The sequence below is a fragment of the Parasteatoda tepidariorum genome, chromosome 11 (genome assembly GCF_982258835.1).
Source record: "Parasteatoda tepidariorum strain Cologne lab strain chromosome 11, Ptep-v5.0, whole genome shotgun sequence".
In the NCBI taxonomy this organism is placed as follows: domain Eukaryota; kingdom Metazoa; phylum Arthropoda; class Arachnida; order Araneae; family Theridiidae; genus Parasteatoda; species Parasteatoda tepidariorum.
Genome location: NC_141765.1, coordinates 83810627 through 83829008, shown reverse-complemented (window position 1 = coordinate 83829008; position 18382 = coordinate 83810627). Strand labels below are relative to the sequence as shown.

Genomic DNA, 18382 nt, shown 5'->3' with positions numbered 1-18382 from the left:
GAAATAATGCAAAAACAAAACCTTCTGTCCCTGAAAGAAATCATTAATTCTAATGTCTCCAGCTTTAAAGGCTTTCTAGAATGATAAATCCCATATTAATGAAACATTTTGATCAGAAATGTCATTTTATAATGATCAAAGTCAAGTTTATTATAAAAAAGCAGTATTTAATAAATACGTACTGTGAAAAAGGAATGTATGCCTTTTTCTTGTTTGAATGTATTCAGTTATATTTCTCTCTTTTTCTCTCAGTTGAAGATTTAGAGTTATTAATCCTTTTACTAAAAGAAGAATTCATTGATGATTTTGTGTACAAGCAAATAAAAGTTGTCTTGAACGAGAAATTTACCCTCTAAATATTATTACTCTGTTATGAACTAGTTTACCACTGAATAAAATGGAGAAAACGTTTTATGTTGCATGAAAACCACCAGCTTATATTTCAGATAAAACTGAAAATAACGTTCAGGCAGTTAAATGATATTACAGATTTTGTATAATTTTAAGACCACTAATGAAATAGTGTTGATTATATCAAATTCATACATTGTTATGGTGACAAAAACAATTTGTGTAAGGAAAAATTATATTTTTTATGTAATATATTTTATTATTAGAAGACCTATTACAAATATATAGGTTATAAAAAAACTAAAATTTTTATTTAATTTTTTTAATCTTTTTTCTTTAATTTTTAGAAAGAATCTCAGTGTGCAGAAATACAAAGCTTTGTCTTTAGTGATAAAATAATTGCTCTTTACAAATTATTAAACCATTCATCAAGGAAAAAAAGGGTTTCTTTTTCTGCTCAAGGTAATTCAAGTGAAAATCCTGATAATCTTGAAATATCTGAATCTGCCTCCAACTTCAATGTTGTAAATAAATCTTTCAATAATCTTGGTACAAGTCAAAGTATGCATACTTCTGATATTAAAACAAGAACATTAGAGGGATGTATTTTAATCCAGAAAGATTGTGTCTGGGAATGTAGACAAAAGTAAGTTCTGGATTAATTTTTATAAAATTTTCTTTGTTGTGCTTGCAGTGATTATTATTAATCTCTTCACATATGATTAGAGTTATTTAAATTTTTAAGCAAAGTTTGGCTTGAAAACAAAATTGTACAAGTATTTTTTTCCATTTAATGTTTCGTTTTTTTATGTTAATGTTTAAAAAATGAAATAGTGCTTTTGAAATTATGGAAGAAAACTTGTTTAAATGTAATTACAGTGTTAAAATACAAATATATGTTGATTTTATATTACTTGAGATGAATTTTGTGTAGCATTTTTTCTTATGATTCCATATTTTAACCGTTTTAATTTCTCTATTTAATTTGATAATTTATTTTTTAGTGTTTAAATTAAACATAATTAAAATTAAACATGTCAATTAAACCAAAAATATTTATTCATTTTATTCTTTGTTCAAGTAATTACCCGAAATCTTAACTTTTTGTCAGGTATTTAACTTTTAATATTTACGTATATTATATCTGTTGTGGGTTCACATAAGCGATATTTTATAGGAAAGCAGGAAATATTTTAGTTGTAAAAAATTAGCAACACATTACAAAAATATAGAAAAAAAAATCGATAAGTGAAAAGAAAAACGATGTCTGAAAGTAGTTATTCTTCCAATGTGTCTCCCTTTGTAAAATGTCCTCGTCCTGTAAATAGATATGCTCTTGTCTAAAACAACCTGTTTCTTCCTCTTGTGAGTCGTAGTCCAATATTGGTATAAAATTCAAAGTTCAACTTCGCAACATTAAGTGGCGTCTGTGTGATATTCAAGAGCCAAGCATAAAAAAGAAATGAAAGTAAGTGAAACTATCAAAAACTAATTAATATTTCACTTCATAAATGGAAGCATTAAGAAATAAAAGAAAGCCATTGCGTTAAGGATTTACTTTAACTGCCAATAATTTAGAAACAGAGTTATCGAATACGGAGGTTAAAATGGATCGCGTAAGTGGACTAATAAATTCGAAAGATAAAAAGATGTGCAAACTCAGATTTCTGAAAATTTATTAAAACTGGAAAATAGCGATGATTATGAAAAAGATTTTGAAGCCAATGAAGAATATAATTACAGATATGTGTACTTAAAACAAACTGTTAATCTTCGTTTGGCAAATAATGAACCAAGTTCACAAAATAGTGCGGAAATGAAGAGAAAATACAACCTTCCAATGTTAGAACTACAAAAATTTAATGGAGAAATGAAAAATTGGCTCGGATTTCGGGGACAGTTCCGTAAAATACACGAGGACAACACCATCGATGATGATGATAAATTTCAATATTTGGTTCAAGCAATGGTTCCCGGGTCACCAGCAAAAGAACTGGTAGATAGTTTTGCACCGTCAAACCAAAATTATCAAAAAGCAATTACTCAACTAAATTCAAGATTCGCAAGAGATGATCTGATGGTCGAAATCTATATTAGAGAATTGTTAAGATTGGTGTTGGCACAGGCCACAAAAAAAGGTCACATGCCATTGGCGACATTGTATGATAAATTTGAAACACACTTTCGAGCTCTGGAATCACTTGGTGTTAAAAGTGATATTTATGCCGCCATACTTTACCCATTAGTAGAATCAGCTCTTCCAGAGGATCTTTTGAAGGCTTGGGAGAGATCTCGATCATCCGGAGAAACAAATGGCAGCACAGAAAATCTTACAAAATTATTGAAATTTCTCAGAATTGAAGTTGAAAGTGAGGAACGTCTACAAATAGCTCGTAGTGGATTCGGTAGCCAAGGAAGTTTTGATGTAGTTTTACCCACTGCCGCTTGTATATATTCTGGTGATTCGAGGAATAACACGAGTGATTTCAAAAAGTTTGAACGTATATGGTGTGACAAGGATTCACATAGCTTAGTGGAATGTTTCAAGTTAGACAATTTAAATTATAACGATAAAAAGACAGTTTTAAAAGAAAAAAGAGCATGTTTCCGTTGTTTGAAAATCGGCCATCGAGCACAACAATGCAAAAGTTCTGTTAAATGTTTAATTTGTAATAGAAGAAATTTGACAGTAATGTGTTGGAACATAAAAAATGGTGAAAACCAAGGTCAAACAAAGTCAAGTACTAAAGGAAAAAATGATGAAAATAGCAGTAGTTCTAAAACTCCTGTTAATCAACAAAAGGGTGAAATGTTGAAACACTCACAGTAAAGGTTGAGGGCATAGATAAAACAGATAGACTCGCAAGAGTTTTGGTTAATTCCGGTTCCCAAAGGTCATATATAAAAACAGAGGGGATAAAAAAGCTAAATTTGCCAATAGTTAGAGAAGAAACTTTAAACCATGCATTGTTTGGCGGAATAGAAACTGGTCAGGAAAAACACAGTGTCTATGATGTCAATATAAAATCCCTAGTTGGTCAACTCAAAATTACATGTCCAATGTTAGCCCAGACAAAGATATGCAATTTCGTACCGAGATTAATGAATCAAAACATTTATCCCATTCTACAGCAAAAATCAATTAATTTATCAGACGTTGGGGACAATCCTTTAGAAATTGAAGTGTTATTAGGTACGAATGTATTGCCTCAAATTCTCACAAGTAAAATTGAAAAATTGGATGAAAATATTATGGCTATTGAAACTCGGTTTGGGTGGACAATAATAGGTCAACAACATAGAGACGAAAAAACAAACACAATTTTATGCTTATTCTGCCAACCCAGCATTGAAGACCTTTGGAGCTTGGAGACTATTGGAATACGAGATCCAGCCGAAGCTAAAACAACAAAAATGATGAATGAAGAAATTTTTAGAATTTTTTGAACAAACTGTTCGCACAGATGAAAGTGGTAGATATGAGGTTAGTTTACCATGGAAGGATACTCATCATATCTTATGCAATAATCGCCAACATGCGAAAAGTAGACTGGTGATGCTAACAAAAAGATTAAAAAGAATTGGAAAATTCGAAGAATATAATAAAGTACAGGAACAATGGCTTCAAGAAGGCATCATTGAAATGGATGAAAATTGTGAAGAGCCAGGAAGTCACTATTTACCACATCAAGCAGTCATAACAGAGTCCAGCCAAACTACAAAACTGAGACCCGTATTTGATGCGTCTTCCAAAGATGGTAATGGAACATCTTTAAATTCTTGCATAGAAAGTGGACCAAACTTATTAGAGAATATTCCAAAGATGCTCATTCAGTTCAGGAAGTATTCCTATAGGATAACATCAGATATAAGAAAAGCATTTTTAGAAATTGGAATATCTGAAGTTGATAGGAAGTACTTGAAGTTCTTATGGTGGGATAGAGATGGAAAAGAAATTATAACCTGGAGACACAGAAGAGTCGTATTTGGTCTCATGTGCAGTCCATTTCTGCTCAATGCTACGATTCAACATCATTTACAGAATCAAACTGGAGAGTTTCAGAAAACGGCCGAAGAGCTTGCAAAATCATTTTATGTAGGCAATTGTGTCACCGGTGTTGAAAAAGAAAAGGATGTCGAAAAATTTATTCACGAAGCCTGTCTTTTGATGACAAAAGGAAAATTCGATTTAAGAGGATGGGTCACAAATGTTACAAGAAAAAAGAAATTACAGGACACGCAAGACACCATAGTTCCAATTCTGGGGTAGATGTGGGACACAAAAACAGATGAATTATTTTGGGAAGTCAACTCAGTAAGTCTAGCAACCCAAGAAATAACGAAACAAATGTTGCTCTCCGTGTCTCAAAAAATTTTCGACCCTTTGGGATTTTTGTGTCCAGCTACTTTACTTCCAAAGTTACTTTTACAAGAAGCATGGAAAAAAATTGTGGTTGGGATGATAAACTTCCTGAAAACATATAAAATAAATTTGTTCAGTGGTGGGAAAAAATTAAGAGGTTACGGGAATGTCGCATCTCAAGACACATGCATATTTTTAAAGCAAATATAACTATTCACGTTTTCTGTGATGCAAGTAAAACATCATATGCAGCATGTGTATTTCTCAGATCTGAAAAAGAAAACAATGTTGTTGTTCAATTAGCTATAGCAAAAGCCAGAATAGCACCGATGAAGCAAGTCACTATTCCTAGATTGGAACTTTTGGCTGCAGTCTTAGGCTCACATTTATATTAAGACGTTTGTCATGCCTCCATGTTGTGATGGCGCTGTCATCAAGGTAGATGTTGTAAAAAGACAGAGGAGGGAACGCTCTGATGGAGAGCGGAAGCGAATTGTTTAGGTGGATTGGTTATATTAATTTTCTTCAAACTTCATTTTTTTTTTCTTTGTTAATAAATATTTGTGTTGTTAACTGGTTACCATTTATTTGGCCAATTGTGATTTTGGGAAGTATCTGAGTGAAGAAGGGAAAAGGAGGAAAGAATTATACATAATATCACAGCACGCTCTCATACGAGAAACAGAGCATAAATCAAGGTATGAGATTTATCATATTCTGTTTATAAGAAACAATTAAGAATTGAATTATGAGAAGTATTGATTTTAAGTGATATTCTTAAAGAGGAGAATAATTGAGATTTAAAGAAATTATAATTATTTTGGGAATAGAAATAAATAGAACAATTATGTTTAACATAAGGGGGATGAAAAAAGAAGATTTGGTAGTAGCTGCCGAAGAATTAGGTTTAGAAGTAAAATCGGAATATAAAGTTGTTGATTTAAAGGATTTGATAGAAAAAAGTGATCAATTTAAAAATGACTTTGATTTTGTTAAGGAATTTTTAATTACTACAGTTACCGAACGTATCGAACGAGAGAAAAAAGAAGCAGAATTGCTAAATGCTGAAAAGAATCAAAACAAAACAACAACTGAAGCAGCATTAGAACTCGAGAAGACTAGGCTTGAGATTGTTAAAGCACAATTAGAATTAACTAGAATGCAAACAGAGAGTTATAGTTCTAACTCAAATGTAGGAGATGATTTTAGTTCGAATAATAATAACTTAGAAACATTAATCAAAAGCGTTAAAACTTTAACTATTTCCGTTCCTAGTAAACCCGAATCTTGGAATTTATTTTTTACGTCTCTTGAAAAAGCATTTGTAATAAAAAATGTCCCAGAAGAATTTAAAGTCGAAATATTATTTAATCTGTTAGGTGAACGAGCGGCACATTTGGTAGTTTATGCAAACGCGGAAGAAATAAAAGATTATCCTAAAGTTAAAGCTTTAATTTTAAAAGAATTCCAACCTACCCCAGAAACCTGTCTAGAAAACTTTCTAAATGCCAAAAGATCTAAAAACGAAAACCATATGCAATTTGCTAGTAGACTAAGAGCCAATTGGGATTTTTATTGTGAACTTAAAAATGTAAAAGATTTTGAAACGCTGAATGAATTAATAGTTAGCGATAGATTACTAAGTGCGTTAGACAACGAAACTCGAAGCTATGTTAGAATAAAACAATTAGACACTTGGCTTAAACCTAGGCAGATCGCTGAATTGTGCGATAATTGGTTTACCTCTAAAGGTAGAAATTTTTCAGAATTGTATGATAATTCGGTTAACAATCGCAATTTGAATGGAAACACTAAGTATGTTCCACCACCTTTGAGAAAAACCCCATTTACTAGAGAAAACAAATATTTTCCCCACACACGCGAATGTTATATCTGTTCTAGTAACTCACATATGGCTAAGAGTTGCCCAAATAGAAGAAATAAATACTATGATCAATCAAATAAAGCCGGTAATGATATTCAAAACAAAACGCGAAGTAACACACAAACGTCTATGAATAAATCCAGTGATAATACTGCAGTTGTTACAAATGTAAATTCGAAACATTTGCAGAGTTCTAAAACTTTAAATGAAATTAATTTGTACCCGTTACAAAAAGTCACAATTTCCATTGCAAGTAGACAAATAGACGCGATCATCGATAGCGGGGCTGAGATCTCTATTTTGAATACGACCCTACTTCCGTCTTTAGAAATAGAAGCTAAGGGAAAAATAATTGTACAATCCGCATTTAAAGAACAAGTCGAGGCGAAATTAGCTATATTGCCAGTTTATTATAAGAACCCTGAGGATTGTCTATTTTATAGTTCAAATATTTTGTTTGCTTTAACAGATAAACTAAACATCCCTTGTTTAATTACACCGGACGCTTATAATTCTTTGATTTATCAAAATGATGATTCAGCTAAAATCGAAAACACTTTAGTTTTAGAATGCGACACGTCAGTAGACGAGGGGGAAGAAATGAATAAAAGTTCACCAAGGTCAGAGGATTCATTTTCACAATCAGAAGAAAGTGAAACAGGGTGCGGTATTTATTTAATGTCGAATACTAATAAATTATGCAGTTCTAGCGATGAATATTCGGAGGCTAATAAATTTCGAGAAATGCAGAAAGATTGTTTAACTTTAAAGAATTCTTTTAAAGATGCTAGTTTGAAAAAGAATAATTTCTTTTTGCGGGATGATTTATTATTTCATAAAGATAAAATTTGTGGCGATACAATATATCAATTAGTTTTACCTAAAATTTATAGGGATAAAGTTCTTCAATTAGCTCATAATGAGAATCATTTAGGAATACGAAAAACTAAGGAACGCATAAAATTATCTTTTTATTGGCCTAATGTTTCAAAAGATGTTGAAAATTATTGCAAAACCTGCAAAAATTGTCAATTAAAAAGTCCGGAGCGAAAATCTGATAAAATTCCTATAACCCCTGTCGTTAGAGCTCCATATCCTTTTCACACTGTAAATATAGATTTAATTGGAGAAATTGTTCCACCCTCAGGTAGAAAACATAAATATTGTTTATGTTTAATTGATCAAAATTCTAGATGGCCCGAAGTCGTCCCACTAAAAAATTTGTCTGCTAAGACAACATGCGATGCCCTTTTAGAGATATTCATGCGTACCGGAATTCCAGAAGTAATTTGCAGTGACCAGGGTACTAATTTTACTTCGCAATTGACGAAAAAATTTGAAAATAGGTTAGGAGCAAGTCCTCGATTTTCCACTCCATTTTACCCAGCTTCGAATGGTTTAGTAGAAAAATGGAATAGGGTATTTAAACAGATGTTACACCATGTTATCCGTTCAGATCCTACCGATTGGGATAAACATATTCCATATTTACTTTTTGCGTACCGCGAAGTACCAAATTGTATGACGGGAATATCTCCTTTTAAACTTATGTATGGACGCGAGGCTAGAGGCCCTTTGTCAGTTCTAAAATCTTCTTGGTCAGGTGAGATTCCATTACCCTTAAATCTTAGCAATTCGGCTGTAGATTATTTACAGGAATTAAAAATAAATTTGGAAAAGGCCGCAGATCTCGCTTCTTTGACTACGACTAAGAAGCAAAATTCTTATGCTCATTATTTTAATCGAAGTACAAGAATGAAGGAGTTTAAGAAAGGTGAATTAGTCTATTTACTCATTCCGGATTCTTCGAATAAACTATACGCAAGATGGACAGGACCAGGCGAAATAATAGAACGAGTTAATCCTAATTCATATAAGGTTAAATTACCAGATGGCAATGTGCGACATATTCATGCTAACAAAATAAGACATTTTCATGCTAGAACACAAACCGTGGGAGTTATTTTTGAAGATGATGTTGAATTTGGTGAAATTCATCCTACACCAATTATAACACCTTCGTTAAAAAGATGACATTGAGGTAGATGTTAGTCATTTAGAAGAAAGTAAACAAACAGAGTTGCTTGAACTTTTGCACAAGCATGCATCATTATTCTCCTGTAAAATACAAGTCGCTAATGTAGGTGAACATAAAATTCGATTAATACCAGGTGCTGAGAGGAAGAAACCGTACATTTACAAAATCCCCGAATCTTTAAAGACTGAAGTTGACAAACAAATTTCGGAATTAGAAAATCTAGGTCTTATTGAGCCCAGTGAAGCAGACATTGCGTACCCAGTAGTTTGCGTGGCAAAGAAGGATGGTAGTATGCGTTTATGCATCGATTTCAGACATTTAAATGCTGTAACAAAACCCTTTGATTACCCAATGGAAAATTCATCAGATCTCATCAACCAAATTGGACATGCTAAAATTATAACTTGCCTAGATGTATTAAAAGGATACTGGGAAATTCCTTTAGAAGAGGAAAGTCGTGATCTTACTTCATTTAAAACTCATCGAGCCCAATATAGATGGAAGGTAATGCCATTTGGTCTCCGCAACGCAGCAGCTTCTTTTCAGAAAGTGATGAACAGTGCTTTAATGGAATATCGTGAATTCTGCAAAGCATATCTCGATGATATAGCTATATTTTCTTGTGACTGGAATACACATCTTAAACAATTAGATATGGTACTGTCTAAATTAACTGATCTAAAATTCACTGTTAATGTCAAGAAATGTGTTTTCGCAAAAACACAAATCAAGTATTTAGGTCATATTATAGGAGATGGTAGACATGAACCAGATCCTGAAAAGCTTCGTGCTATTGAAATCATCGAAACACCGAAAACCAAGTCAGCCTTAAAAAGTGCGTTAGGTCTCTTTAATTATTATAGAAATTATATACAAAATTATGCTGAGATAGCAAAACCACTGACGGATTTAACCAAAAAGAAAGTTCCAGAGCTTATTCCTTGGACTGACGTAGAGGAATTATCCTTCCAAAAACTAAGGAAGAAGTTGAGTGAAGCTCCTTCTCTTTATACTCCAGATCCTAAAAAACCGTATGTTATACAGTGTGATGCAAGTTCCTATGGTGTTGGTGCTTGCTTATCCCAAAGAGATGATAACGGTCAACTTTGCCCCATCAGTTTTGCTAGCCAAAAACTGAACAAAGTGCAACAGAACTGGGCTACGATTGAACGTGAAGCGTATGCTGTAGTATGGTCGATTAAAAAGTTCGAAAATTACGTGTTTGGTGCGAATATTGACATTATAACTGATCATAACCCTTTAATATTTTTACAGAAGTCAGCACCCCAATCTGCTAAGTTGCAACGGTGGGCTTTAGCTCTCCAAAGATACAATATTCATATCACACACTGCCCAGGTGCTCAATTAAAAAATGCTGATGGTCTATCAAGACTAGTAAGTGATTAAATGTTTTGTGTACTTATTAAAAAACAATCTAACATATATGATAACCTGTTTTATAACAAGGCTTCTTTTCATCTGTAAATATATATATGAGTATTATTGAAATTTAATATCTATTACAATATTGTATCAAGGTTCCTTTTCATCTGTAATTGTTTATATATACCAGTTTTATCGAAATTTGATTTGTTTATTGTATATATTATGTGTTATAGCCAGGCAACTATACATCTGTCATATTTCTACTATTTTCATTTTGCATATTTTATGTGTAAGTAATTGTAACAAGTATTCTATTCATATGTTTTATTTACAATTAAGTGTTAAATATATTTATAATATATATTATCCTACTGTGTAGATCAGATTTCGCTATACCAGGTGTAGCGCAATCTTGTCGGGGGGGGGGGGTGTCATGCCTCCATGTTGTGATGGCGCTGTCATCAAGGTAGATGTTGTAAAAAGACAGAGGAGGGAACGCTCTGATGGAGAGCGGAAGCGAATTGTTTAGGTGGATTGGTTATATTAATTTTCTTCAAACTTCATTTTTTTTTTCTTTGTTAATAAATATTTGTGTTGTTAACTGGTTACCATTTATTTGGCCAATTGTGATTTTGGGAAGTATCTGAGTGAAGAAGGGAAAAGGAGGAAAGAATTATACATAATATCACAACGTTCTTAAAGCTTTAGAGAATCAAAAGTTTGTAACATATTTCTGGACTGATTCACAGGTTGCATTGACTTGGATAAAAAAGAGAATTGGACAGTTTTAGTCAAAAATCGATGTGAGGAAATCCGTAAAAATTGTAGCATTGAAGATTGGTACTACATTCCAAGTGAGCTAAACGCAGCTGATCTCCTATCTAGAGGCTGTTGTCCAAAAACATTATTTAAGAACAAATGGTGGAACGGTCCAAACTGGTTTAAAGAAGACCAGGAAAGTTGGCCTAATAGTGACTTTAACGTTGTTGACAATATCACCGAGAAGAAAGAAACATCAACTTTATCACATGTTGTATCAATTCCTGAAGTGTTGAGTACAAGACTATTATATTTCTCTAAGTATCACAAATTGTAAGATTGATGGCATGGATTTTGCAATTTATGCGAAATACTCAAACTAACATAAGAAAAGAAGAAGTTTTAGATGTGACTTTGAGCAGCACAGAGTACAATGAAGCAGAAAATCTCCTTTTAAAGCTAATTCAAAATGAAACTTTCACAAATGAAAAAGACGAAAGAATAAAAAATATGCAAATTTTTCGAGATGAAAATGGTCTAATAAGAGTGAAGACCAAATTGTTATTGGAAGAAGAAGATCTTGATTTCAAAGCACCAGTGTTATTGCCAAACCATCACTTAATTGTTTATCGTCTATTACGTGAAATGCATGAAACATCTTTGCATGCTGGTTTACAGATAATGCTCTCAAGAGTTAGAGAAAAATATTGGATCTGTGGAGCAAGACGACTCATAAAGAAAATAATATCACAATGCACTATCTGTCTAAGATTTAAAGCCAAACATTTGGAGACTCCTACTGCATCCTTACCAAAAGATAGAATTACCAATTCAGCAGCATCCAATTCGGCATCGATTATGCTGGACCATTATATCTCAAAAATGGTGGGAAAACATGGATAGCTCTTTTTACTTGTGCAGTTTATAGATGTCTTCGCCTTGAACTAGTTCAGAATTTATCTACACATGCTTTTTTGGATGCACTTCGTAGATTTATAGCACACAGAGGAAGAGTCGATACTATTTACACAGATAATGGTGCGAATTTCCGTGGAACTAACGATAAACTCAGAGAGTTGAATTGGGAAGAAATTCAAGATTCCTCATCCATTCATAGGATCAATTGGAAGTTCATACCTCCTTCATCTGCTTGGTGGGGAGGAATTTGGGAGTGGATGGTAAGAATGACTAAGGAAATTTTAAGAAGAATCCTCGGTAGAGCATTGCTTGCATATGAAGAGTTGAATACTATTCTTTGCGATTGCGAAGCCATAATAAACTCAAGACCTTTGACATATGTGTTTGATGAAGATAGCTTAGGACCATTAACGCCAGCCATGTTTTTAAATAGCCTGACAAGTGCTGATGTTACTGATCTAGACAAAATTGATAACACAACCTTGAACAATAGATATCAATATTTACAAAATATCAGAGAAAACTGAAGACAGCGATTCAAAACAGAATACTTGGCTCAACTTGTACAGCGTGGTAAGGAATGAAATAACAATTTAAAAGAAGGAGACGTGGTGCTCATTGGCGATGATAATGTCAAAAGAATAAATTGGCCTTTAGCAGTTGTCTTAGAGTTATATCCCGGCAAAGATGGCATATCGAGAGCTGTGAAATTTAAAACAATCCATGGAGAAAAAACAAGACCCTTACCAAAGCTTTTTCCCTTGGAAATTTCGCCTAAAGAAGCAGATTTTTACAAACCGAAATCAGCAGTCCCTGTTTCAGAAGGAATACAGGAGAATATTACTCGCCATGGAAGAAAGATAAAAATACCAAATAAACTGGACTTGTGAGCCATAAAACATTTTTACATTAGGACATTAAGAGTTAAAAATATCTTTATAATCAGAAATTGTTGTTAAAAAAAAAAAGAAAATTGAAAGTTGAAAATTTATTTTGTTGGTGGGGAGGATGTTGCGGGTTCGCATAAGCGATATTTTATAAGAAAGCAAGAAATATTTTAGTTGTAATAAATTAGCAACATATTACAAAAATATAAAAAATATAGAAGAGACAATCGATAAGTGAAAAGAAAAACAATGTCTAAAAATAGTTATTTTTCTTATGTGTCTTCCTATGTAAAATGTCCTCGTTCTGTAAATAAATGAGCTCTTGTCTAAAACAACCTGTTTCTTCTTCTTATGAGTCGTAGTTCAATATTGGTATAAAATTCAAAGTTCGACTTCACAACAATATCAATAATGAAGTGCATAAAAAAAAATCAAGCTGTTGACAATTAATATCTAGACTTACTTGGAAAAGATTTTATCCCGAAAAACCTATTTTCTATTCCATACCTTTTTGGCTTAGCAAACTAATGATATATATATCTAGATATTAACACTTGCTTATTATTTATCATCACCATGGTGTTATATTATTTTGTAGTTCGAGAGTAAAAAATGATTTTCTGAGCAGCGACTAAGTTTTATGTATATTTCTGATTGTGATTTAATAAAAAGTATTGGTCTGACGAATACCATTCATTTTCCAAATATTTTTTTAGTTTTCTCTTTAATTTAGGTTTAATTCCTTAGGTAATTTTGCAATTTTCTAGGTTAATTTTAATATATTAAACAAGCCATGGTGGCTCAGGGAATAGAGCACTCACCTCCCAATGAGGTAACTTAGTTTGGAATCCCATCAGTGGCTGGTTGATGCGAATTTCCACCCAACTCGTACTGACCACAGTGCTGATGAAAAATATCTTCTGTGGTAGATGGAACATGGGTTAGAGCCCTCTTGCTGTCAAGTTAATTGTGGGACGCTTTCCTGTTTTATCCTCTCTATGTAATGCAAATGCAGGTTAGTTTCATAAAAAAAATCCACCACGAAGGCAAATTTCTCCTAATACTTGATCCAGGAGTTCCCTTGTCTTTTGGATCGGTTCAAAATTACAGGGCTGCTGATTGGGATAAAAAAATAATAAAATATGTTAATAAGAGTTTATTTTGGAAGTTTTGTCAGGGAATATTAAATAACTTTTTTAGAACCTTCAGTTATTTTATTTACATTAACTGTGTTATTCTCTTTAGAATATCTGCCAAAGAACTGTTTTTAAGCCTTACAGATACACCTACAACATTACCGTTGGCTGAAAACGTATGCATGATGCTAGGATTAGACTTACACAAACTGTACGAAATCGCAGCTGATAAGCAACTATCAAATGGGCGATTTCCTCAAGCTGTTCATTTGTATCAATTATCAAAGGTAATATTTTCTTCTTTTTTTTCAAAGTATGCTCTGCATAAAGTCACTGAGTAAGATTATCTTTCTTTGTAGTGCCCACAATTAAAGCGAGTTGCACATTTCATGGGATATGGATTCTTGTCAGAATTAATAGCATATATACAAGTTCTTTTTAGTACTAAAGGTGTTGAAATAGTATCTGCTGATAAATGTCACTTTGCTAACATTGCTCTTCATTGCTTTGCTCACCAAGCTAAAAATAAACTGACAGAAAGAATGATGATAAACACAGCTTTTAAGTGAGTAATGTTTCGCTTTTTCTTTGCCTATTTATGAAACATTTAATTTAAAATGCAATAATTTAAAGGAGCTCTAAGGAAATTGGGAAAATCATACTTTATCTAACGATTTAGAATAATTCTTTTTAGAAACTTAGTGTTATTATTTTGTCTAAAAAAGTTTTTTTTATGCAGTATTAAGTTTTTTATGCTCTTCTTGTTAACAAAAATTATTTATTCATGTTCACCAATAGAAAAAAAGGCTATTGTATGAAATTCTCTGAAATGTAGGTTCTGCCATTTTGACCTATGACTATCTCTTTTTATTTTAAATTTATGTTTTTGTTATAGCATTCAATGTCTTGTTGTAAAAAGATATTTTTTATAAAGTTATTGTTATTTTTGTACATTATTTCAGTTTAATGAAACTAGTCTTAACAGTCTTATATTTTTCTTAACTTTATGCTAATTGCTTTGTTAAATGGAAAATTTTTTTTTCTTTTTTTATTTATTGAGAAAGTTGTGCATAATAAGAAAAATTCTGTAAAATTTTTTCTGCACAATACTCTTAACCTAATGACTGCAGAGTCATAAAGTTTTGAAAATTAAGACACATCAGATGTAACTTCTCCGTTTTGTAGAGTACAGAAATATTTTTATTGGTTGTTAAAAATTTATTTTAATTTCCATGAAAACTAGATAAAAAAAAACTGACACACATTAACATAGATACTCTACAAGTTTATTTAATTGCTTCTCTTAAGTGTATCAAGTCTGACTGACGTCTTTTGCAAAATATATTTGTTGTATTTTTTTTAAAAATAATTTTGTAGCTTGAAAAAGTTTTTAACTTTTAACATCATGGGGTTTATAGGGTCACTTCTTTTCTGCCATTAACTGTAGTCTTTGTGTACCTCAGTTAGAAACTTGGTATTTCACTTTCAAGATTTTGTAAAGAGTGAGGATAAGATAATGAGAATAAATTTTCATTAAGCTTAAAAACCTATTGTCTATATTTATTTAAAAATGGAAATATATTATGTAAGAATAGGATTGTTTAAATTTGTTAAAATTGATATTTATATGCTACTGATTGAATTTGATTTCAGAAAATTTTTAAAAGAGAATCTATATTATGATGAAGAGGTATCTGCAAAACTTTTGGCTGAGCAAGGTCTTTATGAATTGATACACTTTTTTGCAAAGGTATTGTATTTCTGGTTAATCAAATTGTAGTTGAATTAGTATAAAATGAATTTTTTCAAGGTACGAAATTTGTATTATATTTTCTTGTAATTTACTTTTGGGATTGCTCTTGATATAAAGCATGAAGTTGCTGAAAATATGTAATATTTTTGTGTGACACATTTACTATGAACAAGAAAGTCAATTATAAGAAAAGTTAAAATATTGTTTATTTTGAGTTAAATAATTTTGCTTCATAACCACAAGGAAATATTTCAATGTAACAAATACTTTATATGTATGTAGGTTTATTTAAGAATAATAAAAATAATTTTTTAATAATAATAATAATAATTTTGTTAAAAAATGACTTAGTTTATAAAAGTAATTTTCGTAACACATGCTGATTTATTATCTTTTTATTATGGTAAGATATAGGTTGTGTAACTGAAACATGTGTAACTGAAATATGAAGAAACATTTTTTGAATTGATACATATTTTAACTTTTTATTTCTCTTAATTAATATGTATCAATTCAAAAAACATCTCTTAATTCTTTTACTTTTGATCCTGGGTATTTTTTTGTTTACCAAATCAGTTTCTCTCTGTATTATTCTTTGGAGACACACAGATAAGCAATGATTGACTAAACATTGCTATAGCTTTTCTGAATGTATTAGTCTCATAACAGATTAAATCTAATAATAAATGATGATCAAAACAAGTACTATAATGTGTTTATTTATCAATTCTTTCATGCATAAGCTCAAAATATTATTCTTTAAATCTAATCTTTACTATAATAATTTTAATAAGTTATGGGATTTTAATTATGAAGTTACATTTTTTATTTTTTTAGGTTCGAGGGCAACAAGGCTTGGCTGTGGAAACATTGTTGGTCACTGATGGAATCAAAAATACTATTGATGCACATATTTTAGATATTTTACGAAATTCACCTTACGAAGTTATTCTTCATCATGAAAATGCTGGTAGGTGGTTTTACTAGCATTTTCTATTGATTTTATTCATTTGAACTTAATAGTTTGAAATTTTTCTGGGTTTCCTTTTTGTTTGTTTCAGTTTGAGTATTCAGTATATTTATTTTTATAAAGTATCTTTTCATCCCTTCAGTGGGTCGATAAATGAGTACCAAGCATGCTTGGGAACTAAACACTGGGGGCTCCGCGTCCGGCTGACCACCTGACCGGAACATCTGCTTCTGCACCCCAGAGCCCAAGGTCAAGAAAACTGAGATGAGCACAGTAGGCCTTGGCCCTCTAGGGCTGTCGCACCGCTGAGTTTAGTTTATATATATATATATATATATATATATATATATATATATATATATATATTGGGATGCCACAATTGGCATTACATATTTATTTCCTATCTTTTAAAATATCTTTCATTACTTAAGCTTATTTTTATTAATAGAAATACATTTAAAATAAATCAAAGACTTAATCTTTTAAAACGAACATAAAATATTTATTTCTTCTCTTCTAGATCAATGTAACGGATACTTTTTATTTCATTACTAATGCAGACTTATTAATTCACTGTCGCCTAATCGAAAACAAAAATCTATTTATAACTTTTTGTTCTAAATTTCCAACTGCTAAATGTTTCGGTTGCATGGTTGTAATAATTCTCATAAATTTGTTGGCGATTCGTGATCGCCAAGGTATTCTTTTTAACCCATATTGATATGCTGGTTGGCCTTTGTTTTGGCTTTGATATATTATGATAAATCGCCAAATTATGGATCTCCTACCCATACTTTCTACGTTCATTGGGAATAATTATATTCACTTGGAATTTAAAATTTGTGGTGACTAGGAGTCCCCTTTGGGGGCGCTCCTGTCCCAGTCATTCTAACGATTTAAAAAGATATGCAATCATAACAAAATGTTAAAAAAAACTTCTTAATGTGAAAGTTATATTTCCTTGATCCCTTCAAGGGATTTATTTTTTGATAATTTGTAATTATCATGATGATTTGTATTGATGGCCATTCTCTATAATCTTCAAGAAATATTGCTTAATAAATTGGATTTTCATATTCACGATTCATATTAATTTCCTGGAGACTTTCATTTTGTTTCATCCATTTACTTTCATTAATGGCCTAAATGAACAATCATGAAATCCACTATACGAATATTGGCGGCTAAGGACGGAGGACCAAACCTCCCCACATATATATATATATATATATATATATACACAATGAAACCTCTCGGGACCAACCACTCTCCATTCTACTGTAAAATGGTCGTTGATGGAGGTTGGTCATTCTTGGAGATTGACTTCAAAATTGTTATCGAAGGTACATGATTTTTCCAAACGATTTAAATTTTAGTCAGTGTCATTCTCTTGGTGAGAAATGCCACATCTGTTGGCATCATGAAAAGATGGATCGATGAATAAAATTTAGCGTCTATAAAAATGATCCAAACTGATATAATTATATGTAAAAACAAATTTATCATTTATGAATGATACAGCTATTTTAAATAAATAAGCAATTTTGTTTTTTTGTTAAGTTTGCACTTAATTTTATATCATTAAAATTAGTTAGTTTTAAAAGGTGAGCGGAATTTTGTTTATTTGAGATGCTTGTTTTTTTATAAAAGAACTTTTTTTTCTAATTTAACTTTCAACTCTAAAAGTAAATCATTGGTAGCATCATCTTTAGTACACTTTGACTGCAACATAAGGTTGTATTGTTAAAAAGAGCAGCCAACATTCTAAAAATAATTATTATACAATTGGGAATTCACAGTTCATAAGATAAATGTTTGTTACTAACTTTCAAAGCCATGTAAGAATTTAAATGAATTGTTGCTTATTGTAATGATCACTATAAAAATTTATATTTTGTTTTACAGAACTTTAAATTCATTATTATTGATTAGAAAT

At 31.4% G+C, this 18382-nt stretch overlaps 1 protein-coding gene across 2 annotated transcripts in view; it reads left to right on the top strand.

Annotated features, from left to right (window-relative positions):
- Positions 1-18382, top strand: part of LOC107446431 (uncharacterized) — a 63154-nt gene that overhangs the window by 15366 nt on the left and 29406 nt on the right. For both annotated transcript variants that reach the window (XM_016061072.4, XM_016061073.4), the window contains exons 10-14: positions 699-997; positions 13833-14010; positions 14083-14288; positions 15377-15473; positions 16314-16446. In XM_016061072.4, the coding sequence (XP_015916558.3) occupies positions 699-997; positions 13833-14010; positions 14083-14288; positions 15377-15473; positions 16314-16446 (913 nt within the window). The remainder of the gene's footprint in view (positions 1-698; positions 998-13832; positions 14011-14082; positions 14289-15376; positions 15474-16313; positions 16447-18382) is intronic.